The 18,484-nt window shown below is 41.8% G+C and overlaps 1 protein-coding gene across 5 annotated transcripts in view; it reads left to right on the top strand.

The window, feature by feature from the left end:
- Window positions 1-1,187: 1,187 nt before the first annotated feature.
- Window positions 1,188-18,484, top strand: part of LOC117941930 (protein KIAA0100-like) — an 18,607-nt gene continuing 1,310 nt past the window's right edge. The window contains exons 1-39 of one of the 5 annotated variants that reach the window (XM_034867168.1): window positions 1,188-1,319; window positions 1,908-2,034; window positions 2,213-2,339; window positions 2,517-2,566; window positions 2,702-2,843; window positions 2,922-3,040; window positions 3,171-3,231; window positions 3,306-3,489; window positions 4,517-4,640; window positions 4,747-4,871; window positions 4,977-5,044; window positions 5,148-5,284; window positions 5,579-5,733; window positions 6,170-6,360; window positions 6,505-6,802; window positions 7,310-7,515; window positions 7,597-8,647; window positions 8,779-8,970; window positions 9,079-9,281; window positions 9,519-9,637; window positions 9,737-9,960; window positions 10,077-10,267; window positions 10,459-10,558; window positions 10,652-10,851; window positions 10,940-11,237; window positions 11,325-11,482; window positions 12,226-12,432; window positions 12,661-12,760; window positions 12,866-13,048; window positions 13,657-13,778; window positions 13,868-14,023; window positions 14,272-14,393; window positions 14,478-14,658; window positions 15,526-15,612; window positions 15,847-15,855; window positions 16,168-16,278; window positions 16,357-16,492; window positions 16,835-16,959; window positions 17,051-17,152. In XM_034867168.1, coding sequence (XP_034723059.1) covers window positions 1,967-2,034; window positions 2,213-2,339; window positions 2,517-2,566; window positions 2,702-2,843; window positions 2,922-3,040; window positions 3,171-3,231; window positions 3,306-3,489; window positions 4,517-4,640; window positions 4,747-4,871; window positions 4,977-5,044; window positions 5,148-5,284; window positions 5,579-5,733; window positions 6,170-6,360; window positions 6,505-6,802; window positions 7,310-7,515; window positions 7,597-8,647; window positions 8,779-8,970; window positions 9,079-9,281; window positions 9,519-9,637; window positions 9,737-9,960; window positions 10,077-10,267; window positions 10,459-10,558; window positions 10,652-10,851; window positions 10,940-11,237; window positions 11,325-11,482; window positions 12,226-12,432; window positions 12,661-12,760; window positions 12,866-13,048; window positions 13,657-13,778; window positions 13,868-14,023; window positions 14,272-14,393; window positions 14,478-14,658; window positions 15,526-15,612; window positions 15,847-15,855; window positions 16,168-16,278; window positions 16,357-16,492; window positions 16,835-16,959; window positions 17,051-17,152 — 6,432 coding nt within the window. In that variant the 5' untranslated portion in view covers window positions 1,188-1,319; window positions 1,908-1,966. Of the gene's footprint in view, window positions 1,320-1,904; window positions 2,035-2,212; window positions 2,340-2,516; window positions 2,567-2,701; window positions 2,844-2,921; window positions 3,041-3,170; window positions 3,232-3,305; window positions 3,490-4,516; window positions 4,641-4,746; window positions 4,872-4,976; window positions 5,045-5,147; window positions 5,285-5,578; window positions 5,734-6,169; window positions 6,361-6,504; window positions 6,803-7,309; window positions 7,516-7,596; window positions 8,648-8,778; window positions 8,971-9,078; window positions 9,282-9,518; window positions 9,638-9,736; window positions 9,961-10,076; window positions 10,268-10,458; window positions 10,559-10,651; window positions 10,852-10,939; window positions 11,238-11,324; window positions 11,483-12,225; window positions 12,433-12,660; window positions 12,761-12,865; window positions 13,049-13,656; window positions 13,779-13,867; window positions 14,024-14,271; window positions 14,394-14,477; window positions 14,659-15,525; window positions 15,613-15,846; window positions 15,856-16,167; window positions 16,279-16,356; window positions 16,493-16,834; window positions 16,960-17,050; window positions 17,153-18,484 lie in introns of those variants that run through there. The other 4 variants (XM_034867170.1, XM_034867167.1, XM_034867173.1 and 1 more) reach the window with 4 other exon arrangements.

Raw genomic sequence — 18,484 nt, 5'->3', positions numbered from 1 at the left:
AAATAACTGAAAACATGTCAGTCTGAAAAGTTTTGATCCAATTGCGACTTTACAATAAGGCTGATTTCCTGTTGCCAGTTGGTGGCGCTATCTCCAAAAGTCCATATTGGCCTGTAGATGTTGGGGGCGTTATGACTTTGAGCCAATATTGGCGTGTATATGTTGTCAGGGTGGGTTGCTGTGTGTGTGTGTGTGTGTGTGTGTGTGTGTGTTATTGTGTGTGTATACAGTAAAGGCCAAAAGTTTGGACCCACCTTCTCATTCAATGCGTTTTTATTTTCATGACTATTTGCATTGTAGATAATCATTGAGGGCATCAAAACTATGATGAACACCTGTGGAATTATGTACTTAACAAAAAAGTGTGAAATAACTGAAAACATGTCAGCCTGAAAAGTTTTGATTCAATTGCTACTGCACTTGGGGACACATTCATAGTTTTCACCATTTTCCGGACCGAATGACCTTCATTTCTTAAAGTAATGATGGCTACTTGTTTCTGAAGAATCTAGAATGAAAGACATGTTTTCAGTTATTTGACACTTTTTTGTTAAGTGTGTGTGTGTGTGTGTGTGGGTTGTTTGTAAAAATTTGAGGGAACATACTTATCAATACGCATGTTCCCTCAAAAGTTAGTATGATAAATTATGACTTTTATGTAGTCGGGGTGCACGTTAGGGGGAGCTATGGAGCACTCTGTCATTGCCCGAGCCCAATCACTACAGAATTTTTTTATTTTTCATCGGTCTGACATGCATGCGAGTTTTTATGAATTTTCCCACATGATAAAGCCCTAAAAAATGAGAGCGATGGCGCGGATTAATAATAATCCCTAATAGAACAATAGGTTCCTTGCACTTCTTGCTAGGACACCGGTGGTGCCCTTGCACTTTAGTGCTCGGGCCATAATAATAATTATACTGTGGTCCGTATGGGGACTTAAACCAACGACCTTCCGGTTCCCAATCAACTCCCTACAGACTGAGCTACTGGCCCCTCTTTAATGTTCTTAATTGCAGCTTGCTCCTTGTATAGCATGTCGTTTTTCTGTGTGCGCGCGTGTGTGTATGTCTGTTTGTGTGTGTGTGTGTGTGTGAGTGTGTGTGTGTGTGTGTGTGGGGGGGGGGGGTTGTTGTGTGCGTGTGTGTGTGAGAGAGAGAGAGAGAGCGAGAGAGAGAGCGTGTGAGAGAGAGAGAGATGCCAGCTGAGCAGAGCAGGGCGGACCAGTTTAGAGTGTGTTTACTCTGTCTGAGGAAAGAGTTAACTGTCAGATGAAACTGCTCCTTGCAGCTAACACACAGTACTGTGAATATGTCAGGGTAAGTAACCTTGACAATTAACGGAAGCTAAATACATCTACAGTAGTTACCAAAAACACTGCTAAGTTGTGTAGCAACCTGTCTCGCAGCTATGCTAGCTAAACTAGCTTAAGCGTTAGCTTGCTACAATGCTAGCACAGATTTCCCATTGATTTTTGCATTACGCGGCGACAAACGTCTTTAACTATTTTACGTTTGAGTGCTTTTGGCTAACGCTGCAACAATTAGCCATTGTTTTTCCCCTAGTGTGTAGTTAACATTGACTTAGTTTAGGTAGCCAACGTTAACGGTTTCACACACTGTTAAGTGATAAAGTGTAGCTTACATTACGTGCTATTTCATTTTCGGGTTGTGACTACCCTTGTTATAAGCATTGTTAGCACTGTGAGGCTAGCTGTTAACAGTTAGCTGAACAACACACAACTAACGTTCATGAATTTGCATAGCAAATGTTGCCTCAGCCTGTTACAGTGATGGACAAGTTAGTGATTGTTGTGTTCTAGCAGCCAGTCAGTCACACCTTTACTGTAGTTAGTAGTTATTGTAGTACTTAATGTGAGATGTGCATCTCTTCCTCTTTGACAGCAGCTGATTAAGGAGCAGCCAGGCTCAAGTCCGAGATTTGGGTGTGAACAACTTTGGACACAATGTCTCTCTTGCTGATATCCTTCCTGCTAATCCTTCTGCTTGGGATTGTCTTATGTTTCATTTTCAGGTGAGAAATGTGTTACTTACATTATATTTAATTGAAAATGATACTCTGTAGACAACATTTAGTTTAACTAAGATTTAAATCCAGAGTGCCCTTGATATCCCTTAGATTTAAGCACGTATATTCTTCATGAACATTTATTTGCAAAATCAAAGATGTCTTTTTTGTCTTTTGTTTCTAGGTGGCTCATATGCACCCTGGCTGTTCGATTCTTCCAGACTGCACTCAATGCTGATCTAAAGATCAAATCAGTCGGGCTGTTTTCTGTCCAAGGAGTTAGTATCCAGTTTCAGCCCCAGCATACTCTGGTAAGACATTACACCACATTTATGCAGTGAGCTCATTCAATGTCTCTTTCAGGTGTACATGTTTGGCTCAGTAATTGCCAGGACACATTTTAATTGTTTTGTCAACTGTCCTAAAACATGTCATGGGTCCTTTTTGACTTATTATACCATAACAGTGAGTGGCTGTTTTTATGACAGGAAATTGACAGAATATGGATTTCAAGTAAACTTCTAAACCAGGATTTGCCGTAAGTAGTCACATTTTTGTCAGTTGGATAGTTTGAGATAAAATCTTTCACCAAAGCCAATCTAGATTTGAAACCCTAATATATGAAAATTCTTAATTCTGTCATGTGAGCCCGCTAACTGCATTTGTGTTTCAGGAGATACCTGGCGTTGTGTGTTGGTGAAACCAGAGTAAGGTTTGACTTGCAAGCACCACTCAGACCTTTGGTGAAGAAGAGCCATGGAAAAAATTCTGAGAAGATTTCAGTCAGCCCCACAACCCTACGCTTTCTGTCACAAGTATGGAGCCTTACTTTAGTAAATATTTAGCTAAACTGATTTGTAAAAAGTATCTCACTTCTTATCTTGTGTTTTCAGCTGTTGTCATTCCACATCAGCTCGATCAATGTGATGGTATTGAACATGGGACTGTCAGAGTCTCTGTGGCACATGACCATTACAGGCATTACCTTGTTACTTGACCACCAAAGTAAAAGGTAACTATGCAATTCACACTGTCCATCTGTTATTATGATCTGCCTCTGATCTGATTTAACTATAACATTTAATAGAAAAGTAAAGAAGGATTGTGCTACAATGTTATTAACTTTTAATCTTTCATTACAGGCTGGTGTGGGACTTCTCAGTTGGGCAGCTAAGCAGTAAAGTGCTTAAAAGCAGTCAGTTGGTACGTTGTTCTATTTTCCCTGAAACAGAAAACTTGTGATTTAATGTGTGTGACTAACATGCTCTTCCTTGTAGGATATATGTTTGGCTGAAGTGGCCTTGAGCCTGCTGCTGTCTGGAGATGTGAGCCTACCAGAGATGAAGCCAAGTTGTCTGTCCCTGAATGTGAGGACACTTATAGCAGAGCTGCATGAGGGACTGTTTCTCAGTCAACTCCTACTGCCCCAGTCTCCCACAAAGAGCATTGAGGAGGCATCTGGTGAGCAAATGCAAAGTATGATCTAAGTAAACAAACTAGCGATAGCAATCCTTTGGATGTTCAGCTCATATCTGGAAATTTGGGTTGATTGTGTGGGTAGGGGGTATGCCAACTTGCAAAACAAGTTCACCTATCACAACAAGTAGCTAGCTAGAAGGATTTTTTTTATTAAATTCTTTTTTGGGCATTTTAGGCCTTAAATTGACCAGACAGCTAAAATCTTGAAAAAAGAGAGAGTGACACGCAGCAAAGGGCTGGAGTCAAACTCAGGCATGCTGTGTCGAAGAATAAACCTCTATATATGGGCGCCTGCTCGACCAACTGAGCTATCTGGGCGCCCACTAGCTAGAATGTTAACCGTGGCGGCACTACTAGTTCTTTTCTACTGGATTTACACCAGTGAGCTTCTGCTTGTTCTAAAACACCTGGATGATCTGGGTTATCTATGATATTTTTTTCTGTTCTGCTAATCAACAAGAAAATGAGGACAAGGTCACATCATTGAGCTTTATTGACCTCTGTAGGTGCCTGAAATGTCCACATGCTTAATGATAAATAGATTTCATGTTTAAACTACGCGTAAGTTATGCAATTATTTAAAAAAATGAAAAGAAAAAAAGGAAAAAAAACACAATTGGTATGGTATACCAAGTGTGTACACCTGCAGGTCTTTTGGGAGATTCCTTCACTGGATGACAGACTAAATAAATGTGTTATTAAAACTGAATAGCACAGGATGTTTTGCATATGAAGAAAAACTTAAAAACTGGAGAGAAAAAAAGGAAGTGACATACTCTTAGGACGTTATGTATGATACATATGCTTTAGAGTAGGCCTAGACAATGTGCACCATCCAGAAAAATGTCATATGCACATACGTCAAAATGTTTATTAAACCAAAATGTGATTGTTTTTTTTCCATGCTTTTTGTCTTGGCTTATTCTTGTTTCTACAACTATTTTACATTTTGGTAATGGTATCATACATATCCTTTTGATTTAATTGCATTAGTATCATTACCTTTCAGAGTGTGAAAACATCGAGTTCATCCATACTGCGACGTTGGAGCAGTTTCATCGGCTGGTTCCCCACAAAGTCAATGTGGAATTTGATAATACAAATGTTACTCTGTCCATGCACAGCCAGAAAAGGTGAGGTAACATTTTATATACACAGTAGTTGATCTGCTCAATTTGATTCCCTTTTGAATGACCTACTAATTTCAACATTGTACGTCTCTTTTCCCTGTCCGCGCAGACACCTGAACTGGACTCTGAAGTCTTTAAAAGTGTGCTACGGACATGACGATGAGCAGCTTCCTCTTAAAAGCTTCACTCCTGAGCTGAGCTTTCCCCACAGCAGCCTGGAGCTCCTTCTAGAGGGTTAGTGGACAGCTGGGTGCCAGACGCAATGCACAGGCAGGGTTGGACGTAGGAGAAAGTTATGAATAACGCATTGTTGTTTTATTGTTTTTTTTAAACTGGCAGATGGACTTCTCCTCTCACAAAGTAGGCAAAGAATCCTGTGTGTGAACACGCTGAAGACAGCGCTGCAGGTGAGGAAGATGATGGTCACATAACAAGAACAAAGCTTCTTATGTCTATGACTCATTTTTGACATTATTTTGACTCTGCCATTTTATGTTTTTCTAAATTTAGGTTACATCAGTTGACATCTCGGGGTCATTCACGGTCAACACTTGCATCATCCACTACCGTCACCAGGAGTTCTCCCATTGGCTAAATCTATTTCCATGGGAACAGCTAATCCACAGGAAGGCAGCACATAGAAAAAGGCAAGTTGCAAAAGGGAAATCAAAGGTTTAGATTTCCGAATGGCAATTAATACCCTGGGTGGGCGGAGATTAAAACACACACATATTTCCTGTGACATCTCAAAAAGCTAATTGGAATGATTGGATGTGTGTGTTTATTGGAATGAATGATTGTGTTTTGTCTGAGAAGTCACCCGCTGCGGTAAAAAAAATCTTCTAACGCCTTTTTTCTGTCTTCTCTTTCTTATTCATGTTTGTGTTTGCGCATCACTCATTTTGTATTGTGTTGTTCCATAATGTTATTGTGTGGTGTAGTCCATTAGATTATTTGCCCACCCTCCTTTCCCTCAGGCGCCTCCCCCACCTGGATGCTCCTGTGATGATCACATCGTCCGTGTCCAACGTTAATGTGTCTGTTCAGCTGGGAGACACAACGCCTTTTGCTCTTGGCTTCCTTTCTGCCAGTGCAGGTACTGTAGGTCTCACACATGCTGCACACGTGCACAGAGAAAGGCAGGTGAACGTCATATGATGTTATTGCTACAAAGTGATTTAAGGACACTGTTGTGTTTAAGTAGAGCCTCAACGCCCCATGCTAAGCAACTGCACTTAACGTTATTACTTCACACCATGTGCAAGTCTTGTACCATTGTTACAACTTATTTTCCTTCAGTAAAAGGTTTTATTCTGTCAGCAACTTTTGGCTCAATTCTTTTCCAAACATGCCAAAGTAGATTAGATAAGCACTGTTCTTAGAGTGCCCTTTAAAGATTAAACATTAACTAGTACTCCTTTATATCCCAGTTGGCTTTTTTTTTTTTTTGGAAAACATCTTAAAGCTCTACGCTGAAGCAACTGTGAATGTATTACCTCAAAATAATGTTTCATAATGTCTTGTATTTGTAGAATTGCAGCATCTTTTTGATATTAAAGTCACCGAGAGCACAGGCTCCCAAAGTGTGCACCGGCGTGCCTCACTGTCCCTGGACAACTTCTGGTGGAGAGTGGGTCAGGGGTCTCATATCCAACAAGCACCCCACCCTCCTGGTAAACATGTGTGGGGAGAAGCGCTAATTTTAGACTCGCTCACTCTTCAGGTAGGAGAACGAAATAGTATATCTTGTTTTATTGAATGTTTTAATGGTTCATTTTTGCTTTTATTAACTAAGTTAGTTAGTCAGAGGATATGTTTGGCATGATCGAAGGCTAATGTATGTGCACTTTTGATCTCATGCCCTCAGGGGAGTTTCAACCGACCCCACATGGAGTTGAGTACCCAGTCTCCGAGTTTAAACGTGGAGTCCAGTCTGAAAGGGCTTCAAGTGGAGCTCTCAGAGACCTGTGCATTGTGTCTGTCTCGCCTGCTATCTGTTATCTGCGTTCCTTGTGATACGGGACCACAGCTGCCAGATGTGGCCTCAGTGTTTCCCCCTAGTGACGAGAGTGTCCACCATATTCCCTCCTCACAACTACACCTGGTGTTCAAACTGGACTGTTGTCTGAAAGATGTTAATGTGTTCACACTGTCTAATCTAGCAGGTAAGATATTTCGGAATATAGAAGAATGTTGCATGGCTTGTTTCCGTAATTCACGGTGTGGGACATCAACTGTACTGTTAAGGATATATTTATAGTGTACCTGATAGCTGTGACCTAATCTTTTTTTTTGGGCCTTAGAAAATCTGTGATCAGCATCTTTCATTATTTTCTGACATTTCATTCAGTCAAAACAATCAAGAGAGAAAATATTAGCAAAAGTAATCACTAGTTGCCACCATGTACAGTACCTCTGCGATGTTGTCAATCAATCATCATAAACATGACAAATACATTGGTCAGAGGACAGAAAACAAATGGCCAAAAGTATTGGAGCAATACATTTTAGAACTTGCCCAAAAAGTAACAGGCCTTCTTCTTAGAAATGACCTAATTGCATCTTCATTTTTACAAAAGAGCACATTATACATAAAATTCTCTCCTTTTCAGTCATCGGTCACTATCATCACCTTTTGCTTATCATCTTTTATTTTTTTGTGTTCTCTTTAGGAGCCGTGTCTTTGCGGATGGACAGTGTCGAAGTCCAGAGCTCTGCAGAGAGCTCCACGGTGTCTCTTCAAGGTGTTAGCTTGTCAGCCATCAAAGCACTCACAGAGAACATGGAGTCATGTTGCCCGGCCTCCCAAACCCCCAACCCTCTGCTCAAACTCACCAGGATAGCATTTTCTTATTACATCACCACCCCGACCTTACAGGTAATCAGATCTTCATCAGTTTTATATCTCTGGACAGAATAAATATCTTGTGTCAATATTCCCATTTTGTGTCTTAATCAGGTTCAATGTGAAGAAGAGCTCACTGTGGAATGGACGCCACCCGACCACATGGTCTTATATCAGCACATGAGTGAAGCTCAGGCTTGTTGGCGTATGCTCTGCGGAGAGAAAGGAGAAGAAAGTCCAGTCAAACTTATGGAGAGTGAAATCACTTCAGGCCAGCGTAGAGAGCTATGTGTGCGTGTTGAACTGGCCTGCACTCGCCTGATAGCCCATGTTAGTGAGCAGAACTACATTCTCCTGCACACAGAAGCCCTCGCAGTCTCCAAGCACACTGGTTCTGTGCACATTCGTTCACCCTCCATGATCTTTAACTTTGATGGCAACAACATTGTCACTTTTAAAGGTCTAGATGTTGAAATGCAGGCAGAGCTGACTGAGATGCAGTTGCACAGGGACACATTCCCCTTCCTCACCACTCCTCACAACCGTGTTTGGGTCCTCACATGCCCCTCTCTGGCTTTCGAATTCCCCTACCAGTACGACTTCTCAAACACCTTTGACATGGCCATCAGTGTGCAGAAGTGGCTGAAGACTCTGCATCGCTCCCCAAGCCAAGCCACCGCCGTCCAACGTCTGCCTCCTGACCTCGTGTTCAAAATCGGCCTGTTCTCGTTTGTCTTCCTGGATGACATCTTTGAAATCAAGCTACGAGACAACTATGAGCTTATGAAGGATGAGAGTAAGGAAAGTGCAAAGCGTCTTCAGCTTCTGGATAAGAAGGTGGCAGATCTGCGCAAGCAGCATGGAGAACTTCTCCCCGCCAGAAAGATTGAAGAGCTGTATAGTTCCCTGGAGAAAAAGCACATTGAGATCTACATCCAGCGCTCCCGTCGCCTCTACGCCAACACACCCATGAGGAAGTCCCTGTTGACCTGGACTGTGTCAGACTTGGAGATAGTAGCCCTGGCTGATAACTCTCTTCATGGGCCAGAGAAGGTGAGAGAGCAGCTGAGGGACATCGACAGGATCAGTCCATTCCCCAGAGATGGACTCCCTTTAGTGGTCCAGTGGTGCCGCGCTGTCAAATTTAAACTGGCTGCATTTTTGGGTAAGTTGATGAAAATGTACAACATGAAATTGCAGATATTAGACAGGATTCAGATGAGACCAAATTGTAAATAAAGGCCTCACAGTTTAATCTTACTTCTACAAAAATATTTTGACTTTCCACTGTGCCAGTGAGAATTCGGGATTACCCTCGCTACCTGTTTGAGATCCGGGACTGGGATCTGTCAGGACGTCTGATTGGGACAGAGCAGGATGGACAGGCCAGGGCTCATCGCAAAGAGATTGTCCCACTCGGCCCTCCATGGGGAGATGTGACGGTCCACAGGAATATGCCACCACTCAAGTTCTATTACGATTTCAAATGTGAGTTATGGGAATCATGCTGTTGTCAACCAGTCTGTTCTATAAGCACAGTCCTCAGTCTGTTAATCCTTGTAAGTTAATATCTCTCTGAATATTTCCTTTATGCAGCAAACATATCTCTGTACACTATTGTGTGGGGGCCATGTTGGGACCCTGCCTGGACTTTGATTGGCCAGTCCGTTGACTTGCTGACCAAACCCACAGTTGATCCCTCACCTCTTCTGGCCTGGTGGGACAAGAGTCGTCTCCTTCTGCATGGGCGCTGGGTTATGGACATTGAACAGGCCAATCTTCATCAGCTGGCTACAGAGGTAAACCAAAGTTCACCTAACAAACTCAACTGTTGTGAACCTCCAGTAGATCTGCACAGTAAGATGTTAACAGATTTATGATTGTGACAAATCAATAACTTTGTGTCAGTTGGCATTTACAAGTGTGTCACTGGGTGACACATGTTTCATGGCTTATACTGCTCCCTCAGAGCTTTGTGATGTAAAACAAAATGAATCACCAAATCTAATATAAAGATGATTCTTGCATTCTTACAGGACCCTTACAACACTACAGAAAACCTGCACTGGGAGTGGAATAAGCTGAACTTTGACTGGAACCCTGGGCAGTTTGTTTTTAAAGGAGATTTGGATGTAAATGTCAGAACAGCATCAAAGTAAGTGGATGCATCAGAGTAGAAAATAGCCGTAATGCAACTTTTAACTATATTCGTTGAGAATGTTTCAGTAATACAAGTGCCTTTCTTCCGTACTAGGTATGATGATATCTGTTTTCTACACTTGCCCAACCTATGTATGATCATTGACCTCCAATGGCTTTGCCATGGCAACCCCCACGATCACCATGCTGTAATGATCTGCTGTGCAGAGAACGTTGCAGACGTGACCTCAGGACAACCTCATGACTCCTACAGAGCCTTTCGCTCTGAGAACCTCAACCCCTCCATTACCATGGACTTGAACCAGCACTGTGGCACCGGTACGCACAATAACTTTGTTAGATATTCCATCTAGCTAAGATAAGCCCACTGCCATTGAAAACCAGTATCCTAAATGTACTTTGCTGTAGCGAACTATATCTTCTTTTCTTTATAGAACCCTCCCAACCGAGAATCCTGCTGTACAGCAGCACTTTGCGTTGGATGCAGAACTTCTGGGCCACATGGACGGGTGTATCTCGACCTATCTGCAGAGGCAAGCTCTTCCACAGCCTCAGGCCTATCCGCAAGAAGCTGGGTCAGCACTACAAACAGATGTCCTACACAGCTGCATTCCCACAACTACAAGTACGTGTTTTTATAGGCTGCCTTCCAGAAACAGTCCACTAAAAATCTGGTATATATTTTTCCATGACGTCTACAACAGTACAATTTGTACCTTGATTTTTGACAAATAGCTTACTGAGTTCCACCCCTTTCTTTCTCTAAACCTAATATCTACCATATGTATAAATGTATTTATACTATGTGTCCTTCAGGTGCATTACTGGGCCTCCTTCGCCCAGCAGAGAGGTATCCAAGTGGAGTGCAACAAAGGCCATGTCTTCACTCGAGGGGCACAGAGACTTATTCCACAGGGTACATGAGTCATACATACAGGTGTCTTCATTTAGTTTTCCAACAGATCATGAAGTAGTTAGACGCATGTGTGTCTTTTATATTGTCTTTCAGCTGGCACTGTGATGAGGAGGCTGATCTCTGAATGGAATGTGACTCAGATGGTTAGTGAGCTGTCTCAGGTAACGGTTCACCTGATGGCTTCCACCTGGGATGAGACAGCCGACCACCAGATCAACGCTCAGGTGAAGAAGACTCACCTGCTCAGCCTGTCCTCTCTGAGCTACCAGCGACAGAGCAACCGCTTGGAGGAGGTAAAAGCCCTGAGGTAGCTGCAGTAATAGCTTGTTCTTCACTGTCAATGAATTCCTAATCAAGCAATTTTTTGACTATTTCCGTCAGGAGGTGAACCAGACGGACGAGACTAACGCCTCTTACGCCCACAAACTGCGCCTGGTGGACCTGCGTGCTTCTTGGACCACCACTAACAGGAACATAGCCTTTGGGCTTTACGACGGTTATAAAAAGGCATCTGTGCTGAAGAGAAATCTCTCTACTGAAGCTTTGAAGGGTCTGAGGATCGACGCGCAGCTGCTGCCCAAGAAGCTCAAACGCTCTCCTTCGAACTACTCTCCCCCCACAGCCCCGACCACACCAGCTATTCCCACCGTCAGTCGAGCAGAAAAAAGTCAAAATGAAGGTGAGGAAATAGATTGACAAAGCAAAAGACAACAGCAGAGTCTTTTAAGACACACTAATCTCTTTTTTTACCCACTTCATTTTTTAGGAACATCAATGCTCCAAAAGCTGATTGAGGAAACAGACAAGTTTGTGGTGTTTTCAGAGGAGGATTCAGGTGTCAGCGACCAGCTGTGTGGCATTGCAGCCTGTCAGACCGACGATGTCTATAATCGCAACTGGTTTATTGAGTTAGTCAACTGCCAGGTAGCTGCCTTGATTTTTATCCCTGTAGCAGGTTGTCTGTCCTTTTGTCCTATTCTCGTGAATGCATGGCCAAGGCATACAACCGCAAGGCGGTAATTCTAGTTGTTGCTTTGTTTTCCTTGTCGCAAGGTCATGCAAATTCTTACTGAATGTCACTTTAAAAAGCTTGTTTACTCATGTTCTGTTGGTATCATGATGTTTTTCCTTTTTTGTATTGGGTTTTGCAGAGTTATACAACATTTGCATCTAAGACGAATACAATTACCTTTTATAATACCCCAAATATATTTAGAACCATACAAGAAAATAAAAATAGACAAACTATAAACCAAATATATATATATATATACATACACACTTTCTCAATTTAACACTTTGATGATGTACCTTTGATGTACCTTTTAATAAGTTAAAAAAAAAGGAAAGAACAAAAACTGCCACACCTTAGCCCTCCACAATTAGGTTCTAATTCTAATCACTAACTTTAAAGTTAGTTTTATTGATATACTTGAGAATAGGGGCCCCAGACCCTGAAAAACGTATTGGACCTTCCTTGGAGAGACAGTCTTATTTTCACCAACTTAAGAAAGTATAGCATGTCCCGAAAGCATTTGTTTTAACTCAAAAATGTGTTCTTTGAATTCTTCTTGAAAGAATTGAGATTCCAATCAAGATTTTCTCAAAATGCTGGTTGAATCCAGATGAACCTGCTTGTTTTTTTTTTTCTTCTTTGCTTTACCCAGATGATGTTGCGTGGCACGGAGACTGCAGGCTGTGTGTTGGTGTCTGCAGCAAAGGCTCAGCTGCTTCAGTGTGAGCACCACCCATCCTGGTACAATGACACCTTGAAGCAGAAAACCACCTGGACCTGTCTGCTGGATGGCATGCAGTACTTTGCCACCATGGAGCCCAACCCATATGAGCAAGAGGACAGACAGTTGTGGCTGGAGGTAAACACAGCTCTATAGTTACATTAGGCTAGCTTAAAGGCATGGATAGGTAAAATGATTTCAGATAATAAATAACATTGCTAACTCTGTAGTATTGTATAACACACCTGGTTTCAAGAAAACAACCTATTTAACTACAACATCACAACCAAGCCTTTATAGTAACTCATCTGTGTGGAGTGCAGTTCCTGCTCTGATTTTCTTCTTATGATGCTATGTTGTGTTCAGGTTAAAAACATAGAGGAACACAGGCAACGCAACCTAGACTCAGTGTTGGAGCTGATGGAGAGTGGCCAGGCTGTGGGAGGGATGGTTAGCACCACTACAGGTAAATCATTTCTCAGACACAGGATTGTTCTTCCTTAACACATGGAGAAATGCATTTTAGGACACTGACCACACAACCTCTATATTCATTTTTTTGTGTCTGTAGACTGGAACCAGCCAGCTCAGGTGAATGATTCTCAGCAGGTTCAGCGCATCATCTCACGCTGTAGCTGCCGGATGCACTACATCAGTTACAGTCACGACATCAACCCAGAGCTAGCCACACAGATCAAACCGCCAGAGCTAAGGAATAGCCACGAGAAGGAGGACCTACTGAAAAAACAGGCTGGTATGTCATACTGTACATTTTTAATCTGCAAAGAAGAATGTTGGGTTCTTGTAAAAGGGGCAGCTTAGTATGTTATCAATAATCTCACATTGCCAGACCTTCCTGCACAGGAGGGTCTGGCTAGTCCACACTGCATTCTGGGATGGGAGAAAAACACACTCTGGTTTATTGGCATTTCTTTAAACCAATCAAAATTGTCTTGGGCGGCACTAAGCACAGCAGAGCCAGTTGCTGCAAAATAGCCTCAGGAAGGAACTTGTTTTGGTGAAACATGTATACGTTCAAAAGTAGTCAGATAACTCAGATTGGACAGATAGTCTAGCTAGCTGTCTGGATTTACCCTGCAGAGATCTGAGGAGCAGTTAACCATAGTCCTCATAACCCACCAGAGGTTAGAACAGCAACACAAAGAAAGAGGAAGGTAATGGACATCTGGCGGAAAAGAGTGACATACGGCAGAATTTCCAGCAGAACAAGAGCTATCTTGGAAGTGGAACGTTTACATTTTCATTAACAATTTTGGGTGGGGAGGGGGATGGGATGAGATGATTGTTTTGACTAGATTCCCATCTAAAAGCTTTAAGAGTTTTATTTTGTTGATTAAACAGGGGCTGTCGACACCTTCACCCTCATTCACCATGATCTTGAGATATCCACTAACCCTGTTCAGTACGCTATGATCCTCGATATCGTCAACAACCTGTTGTTACACGTGGAGCCCAGACGCAAGGTAGGCTTTAATTTACTAAACCTTTTCCATCTCCTTACCAATTTTTTATCTTTGCTTATTCTGTGGTTTTTTATCTACTATACTTGTAGGAACACAGTGAGAAAAAGCAGCGTGTGCGTTTCCAGCTGGAAATTTCTAGCAACCCTGAAGAGCAGCGCAGCAGCATCTTGCACCTCCAGGAGGCAGTCAGGCAACACCTTGCCCTGATTAGACGCCTAGAGAAACAGATTTACTCCAACATCAGGGTGCGTCACTCCTTTTTCAAAAATGTAGTTACTGTAGTTCTAGTTATTGAGCAAGCATGTCTATACGGTGTGTAAAAACCAACGCAAACGGGGAGAACATGCAAACTCCACACAGACGGGCCCTGCCCAGACTAGGGATCCAACTCTGCATTGCCTACTTGCTGTGAGGCAGCAATGCAAACCACTGGGCCACCGTGCTGCCAAAATGCCATTGTTATATAAAACCTTTTTTTTTTTTTTACTTGCAGGCACAATCAGAGGAACTGAACGGCGATGAACTGATGGAAATCAACACAAGACTGCAGAACCAGCTGAACCAGGAGAAGAACGACATGCAGATGAAGAGTGAAGAGCTCAACATTCTCATCAGGTCTCACATTAGCACTCAGTCACATCCAGTACTGAGACGATATGGCACACAGGTCTAACTAAATGTATATTCTCTGTCTTTCAGGTGTTTCAAGGACTTCCAGCTGCAACGGGCAAACAAGCTGGAGCTGCGTAAGCCCCCGGAGGATGTGAGTGTGGTGAGAAGAACGGAGATCTATTTTGCCCAGGCCCGGTGGTGTTTGACCGAAGAGGACGGCCAGCTTGGCATTGCTGAGTTGGAGCTGCAGAGATTTATGTACAGTAAGGTGAGCGCTGATGAACAAACAGGACAGCCGAGTCGCTTCAATCGCATTCCATCTTCCAAAGTTAAAAAAACGTACCTAAAATCCCACTAAATCGTCTGTCCTCTTTCATATTGTCTTTTACCAGAATCTAAATAAGCTTAATTGGCCAGGTTTACACAAACAAAAAAGGAATTTGACTCTTTTCAATCTTAGCTCTCTAAGTACAACACTCACTTAACATATAAGAATAAACACAGAAAAGACAGTACAAAATATAAAAAATACTGTTAAGTATGCAGTGCAACAGTACAGTGGAATTTAAAAATTTACAAAAAATATTCAGTAACAATTGAAGAGAGGGAAGGAATAGTGCAATATCAGTATGGTCTGAGATTTAAGATTTCAATATTAATACAGTGCAAGGGAGTTTAGTGCAATGTTAATATGTTAATATTAAGAGATTGAAAATGTACCTTTCTTGTACTTTGTTCAGTGTAAGGGTGGGGGCTATTTCTGAGTGTTCAACAGATTGACTGTTTGGGGGAAAGAAAGTGTCTTTGTGTCTTTCGGGTTTGGCAAACAGTGCCCTGTATCGCCTACAAGACGGAAGGAGGTTGAAAAGTTTGTGACCAGGATGTGAGGGGTATGATTTGCCCTTCAAAAATCATTTCCCCTGCCTCCCTCTGGAGCTCTTATTTACTCTTTTCCAGCATTCTGTATTTCAAGAACCATCCTAAGATAACACGAATATATAACATATCCTATTTCATTGCAAAAACTCTCTTTACTACACAATCCTATGATATTTTACTCCTGACACATCCAATATTATGCATAATCGCTGCTGGACAGTACAAGTTGATAACTGTGAAAACTTTCATCCCACAGCTGAATAAGTCTGACGACACAGCGGAGCATCTTTTGGAGTTAGGGTGGTTCACAATGAACAACCTGTTGCCAAACGCGGCATACAAGGTACATTTGGCTCTCATATTAATGTGACTTTATTGTTATTATTTTTTTAATAGTTTTTGACATGAAAAGGCACATTCATTTGACTTAAATTGTTTTAGACTTTAGTTATAAAACAACATAAATTGACATATATGGCTGAAAACCCTTTTGATGTTGACTACACTGAAGTTGTTAAAGTTAATTTCCAAAGCCAATGTGATATTTATGACTCTTTGCCTGGTTTCCTCTGTGCAGCGTGTGAGGGTATGTACAGTGCTTGTAGAGTGACAAGACTTGACGTCTGTGTTGACTCCATCTTGTTTGTCCAGATGGGATCACTCAGTGGCTCTTCAGAGTGTCATATTCAGTGTTGCATGCACACTCAAAGATTCATTGATGCATGTATGACCAAGGACTCATTAAGTTCACCTAACACGGTGGTGTTGTCTATACTGTGTTCATATCATCAATAATACATGCTGTTAAATATCAAAGAATGATCATCACCCAAAATTGACCTAGAGCTTTGTTTTGTGATGTCGCTGAGGATGAAACGGAGTCCCTCTTCTTTTTTAGGTTGTACTTCGTCCTCAGAGTACCTGCCAGTCAGCACGCCAGTTTGCTTTGCGTATCTTCAGTAAAGTGCGCCCCCCTGTTGGAGGAATCTCTGTTAAGGAACACTTTGAGGTAAAGAACTTTGCATCCCGCCACATTCACTGAAACATTTGGATTGTGTTTTATTCGAGTGATTGTTTCCATCATCAGGTGAACGTGGTGCCTCTCACCATCCAGCTGATGTACCAGTTCTTCAAAAGGATGATGGGGTTTTTCTTCCCAGGAAGAAATGTTGAAGAGGAAGAGATCACTGATGAGGAAGACAAGTTCAGAATGGTTACTACAGGTATGTTGTTGTCAACAGTGGCAGGATGACAGCAGTAGGCTTAGCTGCACTCAGTCTTCAATGTCTCTGTGGGGTCACCACCCTGTAATCTATACCTATCGGATCAATAATTGTCTCCAATTTCTTGTGTGTGTCTGTGTGTGTGTGTCTGTGTGTGTGTGTCTGTGTGTGGGTGGTATTGAATAGCCCATTACTGTGTTATGTAATACCTCTGAGCTATTAAAAGGCTCTGTCACGTTGGATATGGCCTTGAGATATGTTTTAGAGAGACTCAGAGGGAATATAAGGTGTAGGGTGCAAAGTCACCCAGAGTTCACGGTGCTGATGTGCTCTGTGTCACAGGTATCCCTGTTAAGCCTCGCCAGTCATCAGAGGACACCATGGGTGCTATGGGCCCCAGCAAAGGTGTCGCCCAGGGACTGAACCGCACTGCGGGGGTCAGGAGGTCTTTTAGGAAACCTCCAGAGGTATTGGTGCTTTCTGATTGTTTGTGCTCTGATGTGACAAATAAGAAAAAAAAGGAAATTTTAATTGCATTTCATGATCTGCTTCCACCAGCATCCTGTTGATGACATTGATAAGATGAAGGAGCGAGCTGCTATGAACAACTCCTTCATCTACATCAAGATTCCCCAAGTGCCCCTCTGTGTCAGCTATAAGGTGGGTTAATGAGCTCTGTATTGACTGCTATTTTATTTTTTTTGTCCTTTTTAATTAATACGGATAATGACCTTGAATGCAAAAAATACTCTGTTAAACTCTTAAATAGAGCTCAAGTCATTCATGCAAAACTAACTCTTACTTGTGAAAAATCCTCATGTTCATGCCTGCCTGACATTTTGTCTATTAACTTTAATATATTTGTTTATTTTGACAGCAATTACATGAGTTTGTTGTTTTAAATGTTTAGTCATCACTTGCTTATATATTGTAAAAGCAAGGGACAGTGAAAAGCAGCATAGCATAATATGCTACAAAGGCTAGTGTGCAGTAAAGAATTGTAATTAGATTAAGAGTACAAAATAAGAGTTAGAAAAAGAAATATAAGAGATAAAAATTAAATGATATAAAATTCTAATTATGTAGTATACTGTAGGTATTAAAATGCTAGTGTTTATTGGCTTCATGTGCAGGTGAACATAGTATGTAGACACCTTAGTTTAACTGGCTATAATCAGTATCTGTACAATGCATCTGATGTCTACTCATTCAGTATGTGACAGGTGTCACTTGGGAACCAACTGAAATTTTTCACCCGACTCTTTTATGTTTGTGCCGCATGTAACTTAAAGGTCCCATGACATGGTGCTCTTTGGATGTTTTTACATAGACCTAATGGTCCCTAATACCATATCTGAAGTCTCTTTCCAAAAATTCAGCCTTGGTGCAGAATTACAGCCATTAGAGCCAGTCCCACAATGAGCTTTCCTTAGTATGTGTCTCTCATGGAAGGGCCAAATTCTCTGGACGGGCAAAGCAGAGAAAGGGGAGATAATCTTGCTCCTTACGACCTCCTAAGGGGCAAGATTCCAGATTGGCCCATCTGAGCTTTCATTTCCTCAAAGGCAGAGCAGGATACCCAGGTCTCGGTTTACACCTATAATCATTTCTAGTCATTGGGGGACCATAGGCAGGCTGGGGGAACGCATGTTAATGTTAAAAAACTTCATAAAATCAAATTTTTATGTCATGTGACTTTTTAAATGTTGTGGTTCTCTCTCACCACTGTCATTGTGGCTGTTTTCAGCTAATGAAAGCTCTAATAAAGATAAGATAGACTTTATTAATCCCACATTGGGAAATTTCCTGAGCTACAGCAGCTCAAAAGTAAAAGATTTACCCACATCAGAATAACCCAAATACACATGCTCTTCAGCTGCTAAATACATCAATATGTTCACCAGCTAGTTACTAATAAGTAAGTAAGTAAGTAAGTAAACATTATTTCTATAGCACTTTTCACAGACCAGGATCACAAAGTGCTGCACAAGT

The sequence above is a fragment of the Etheostoma cragini genome, chromosome 3, assembly GCF_013103735.1.
Source record: "Etheostoma cragini isolate CJK2018 chromosome 3, CSU_Ecrag_1.0, whole genome shotgun sequence".
NCBI lineage: Eukaryota > Metazoa > Chordata > Actinopteri > Perciformes > Percidae > Etheostoma > Etheostoma cragini.
Note: the sequence above shows the minus strand (reverse complement) of the source record. Positions and strands in the feature narration are given on the sequence as shown.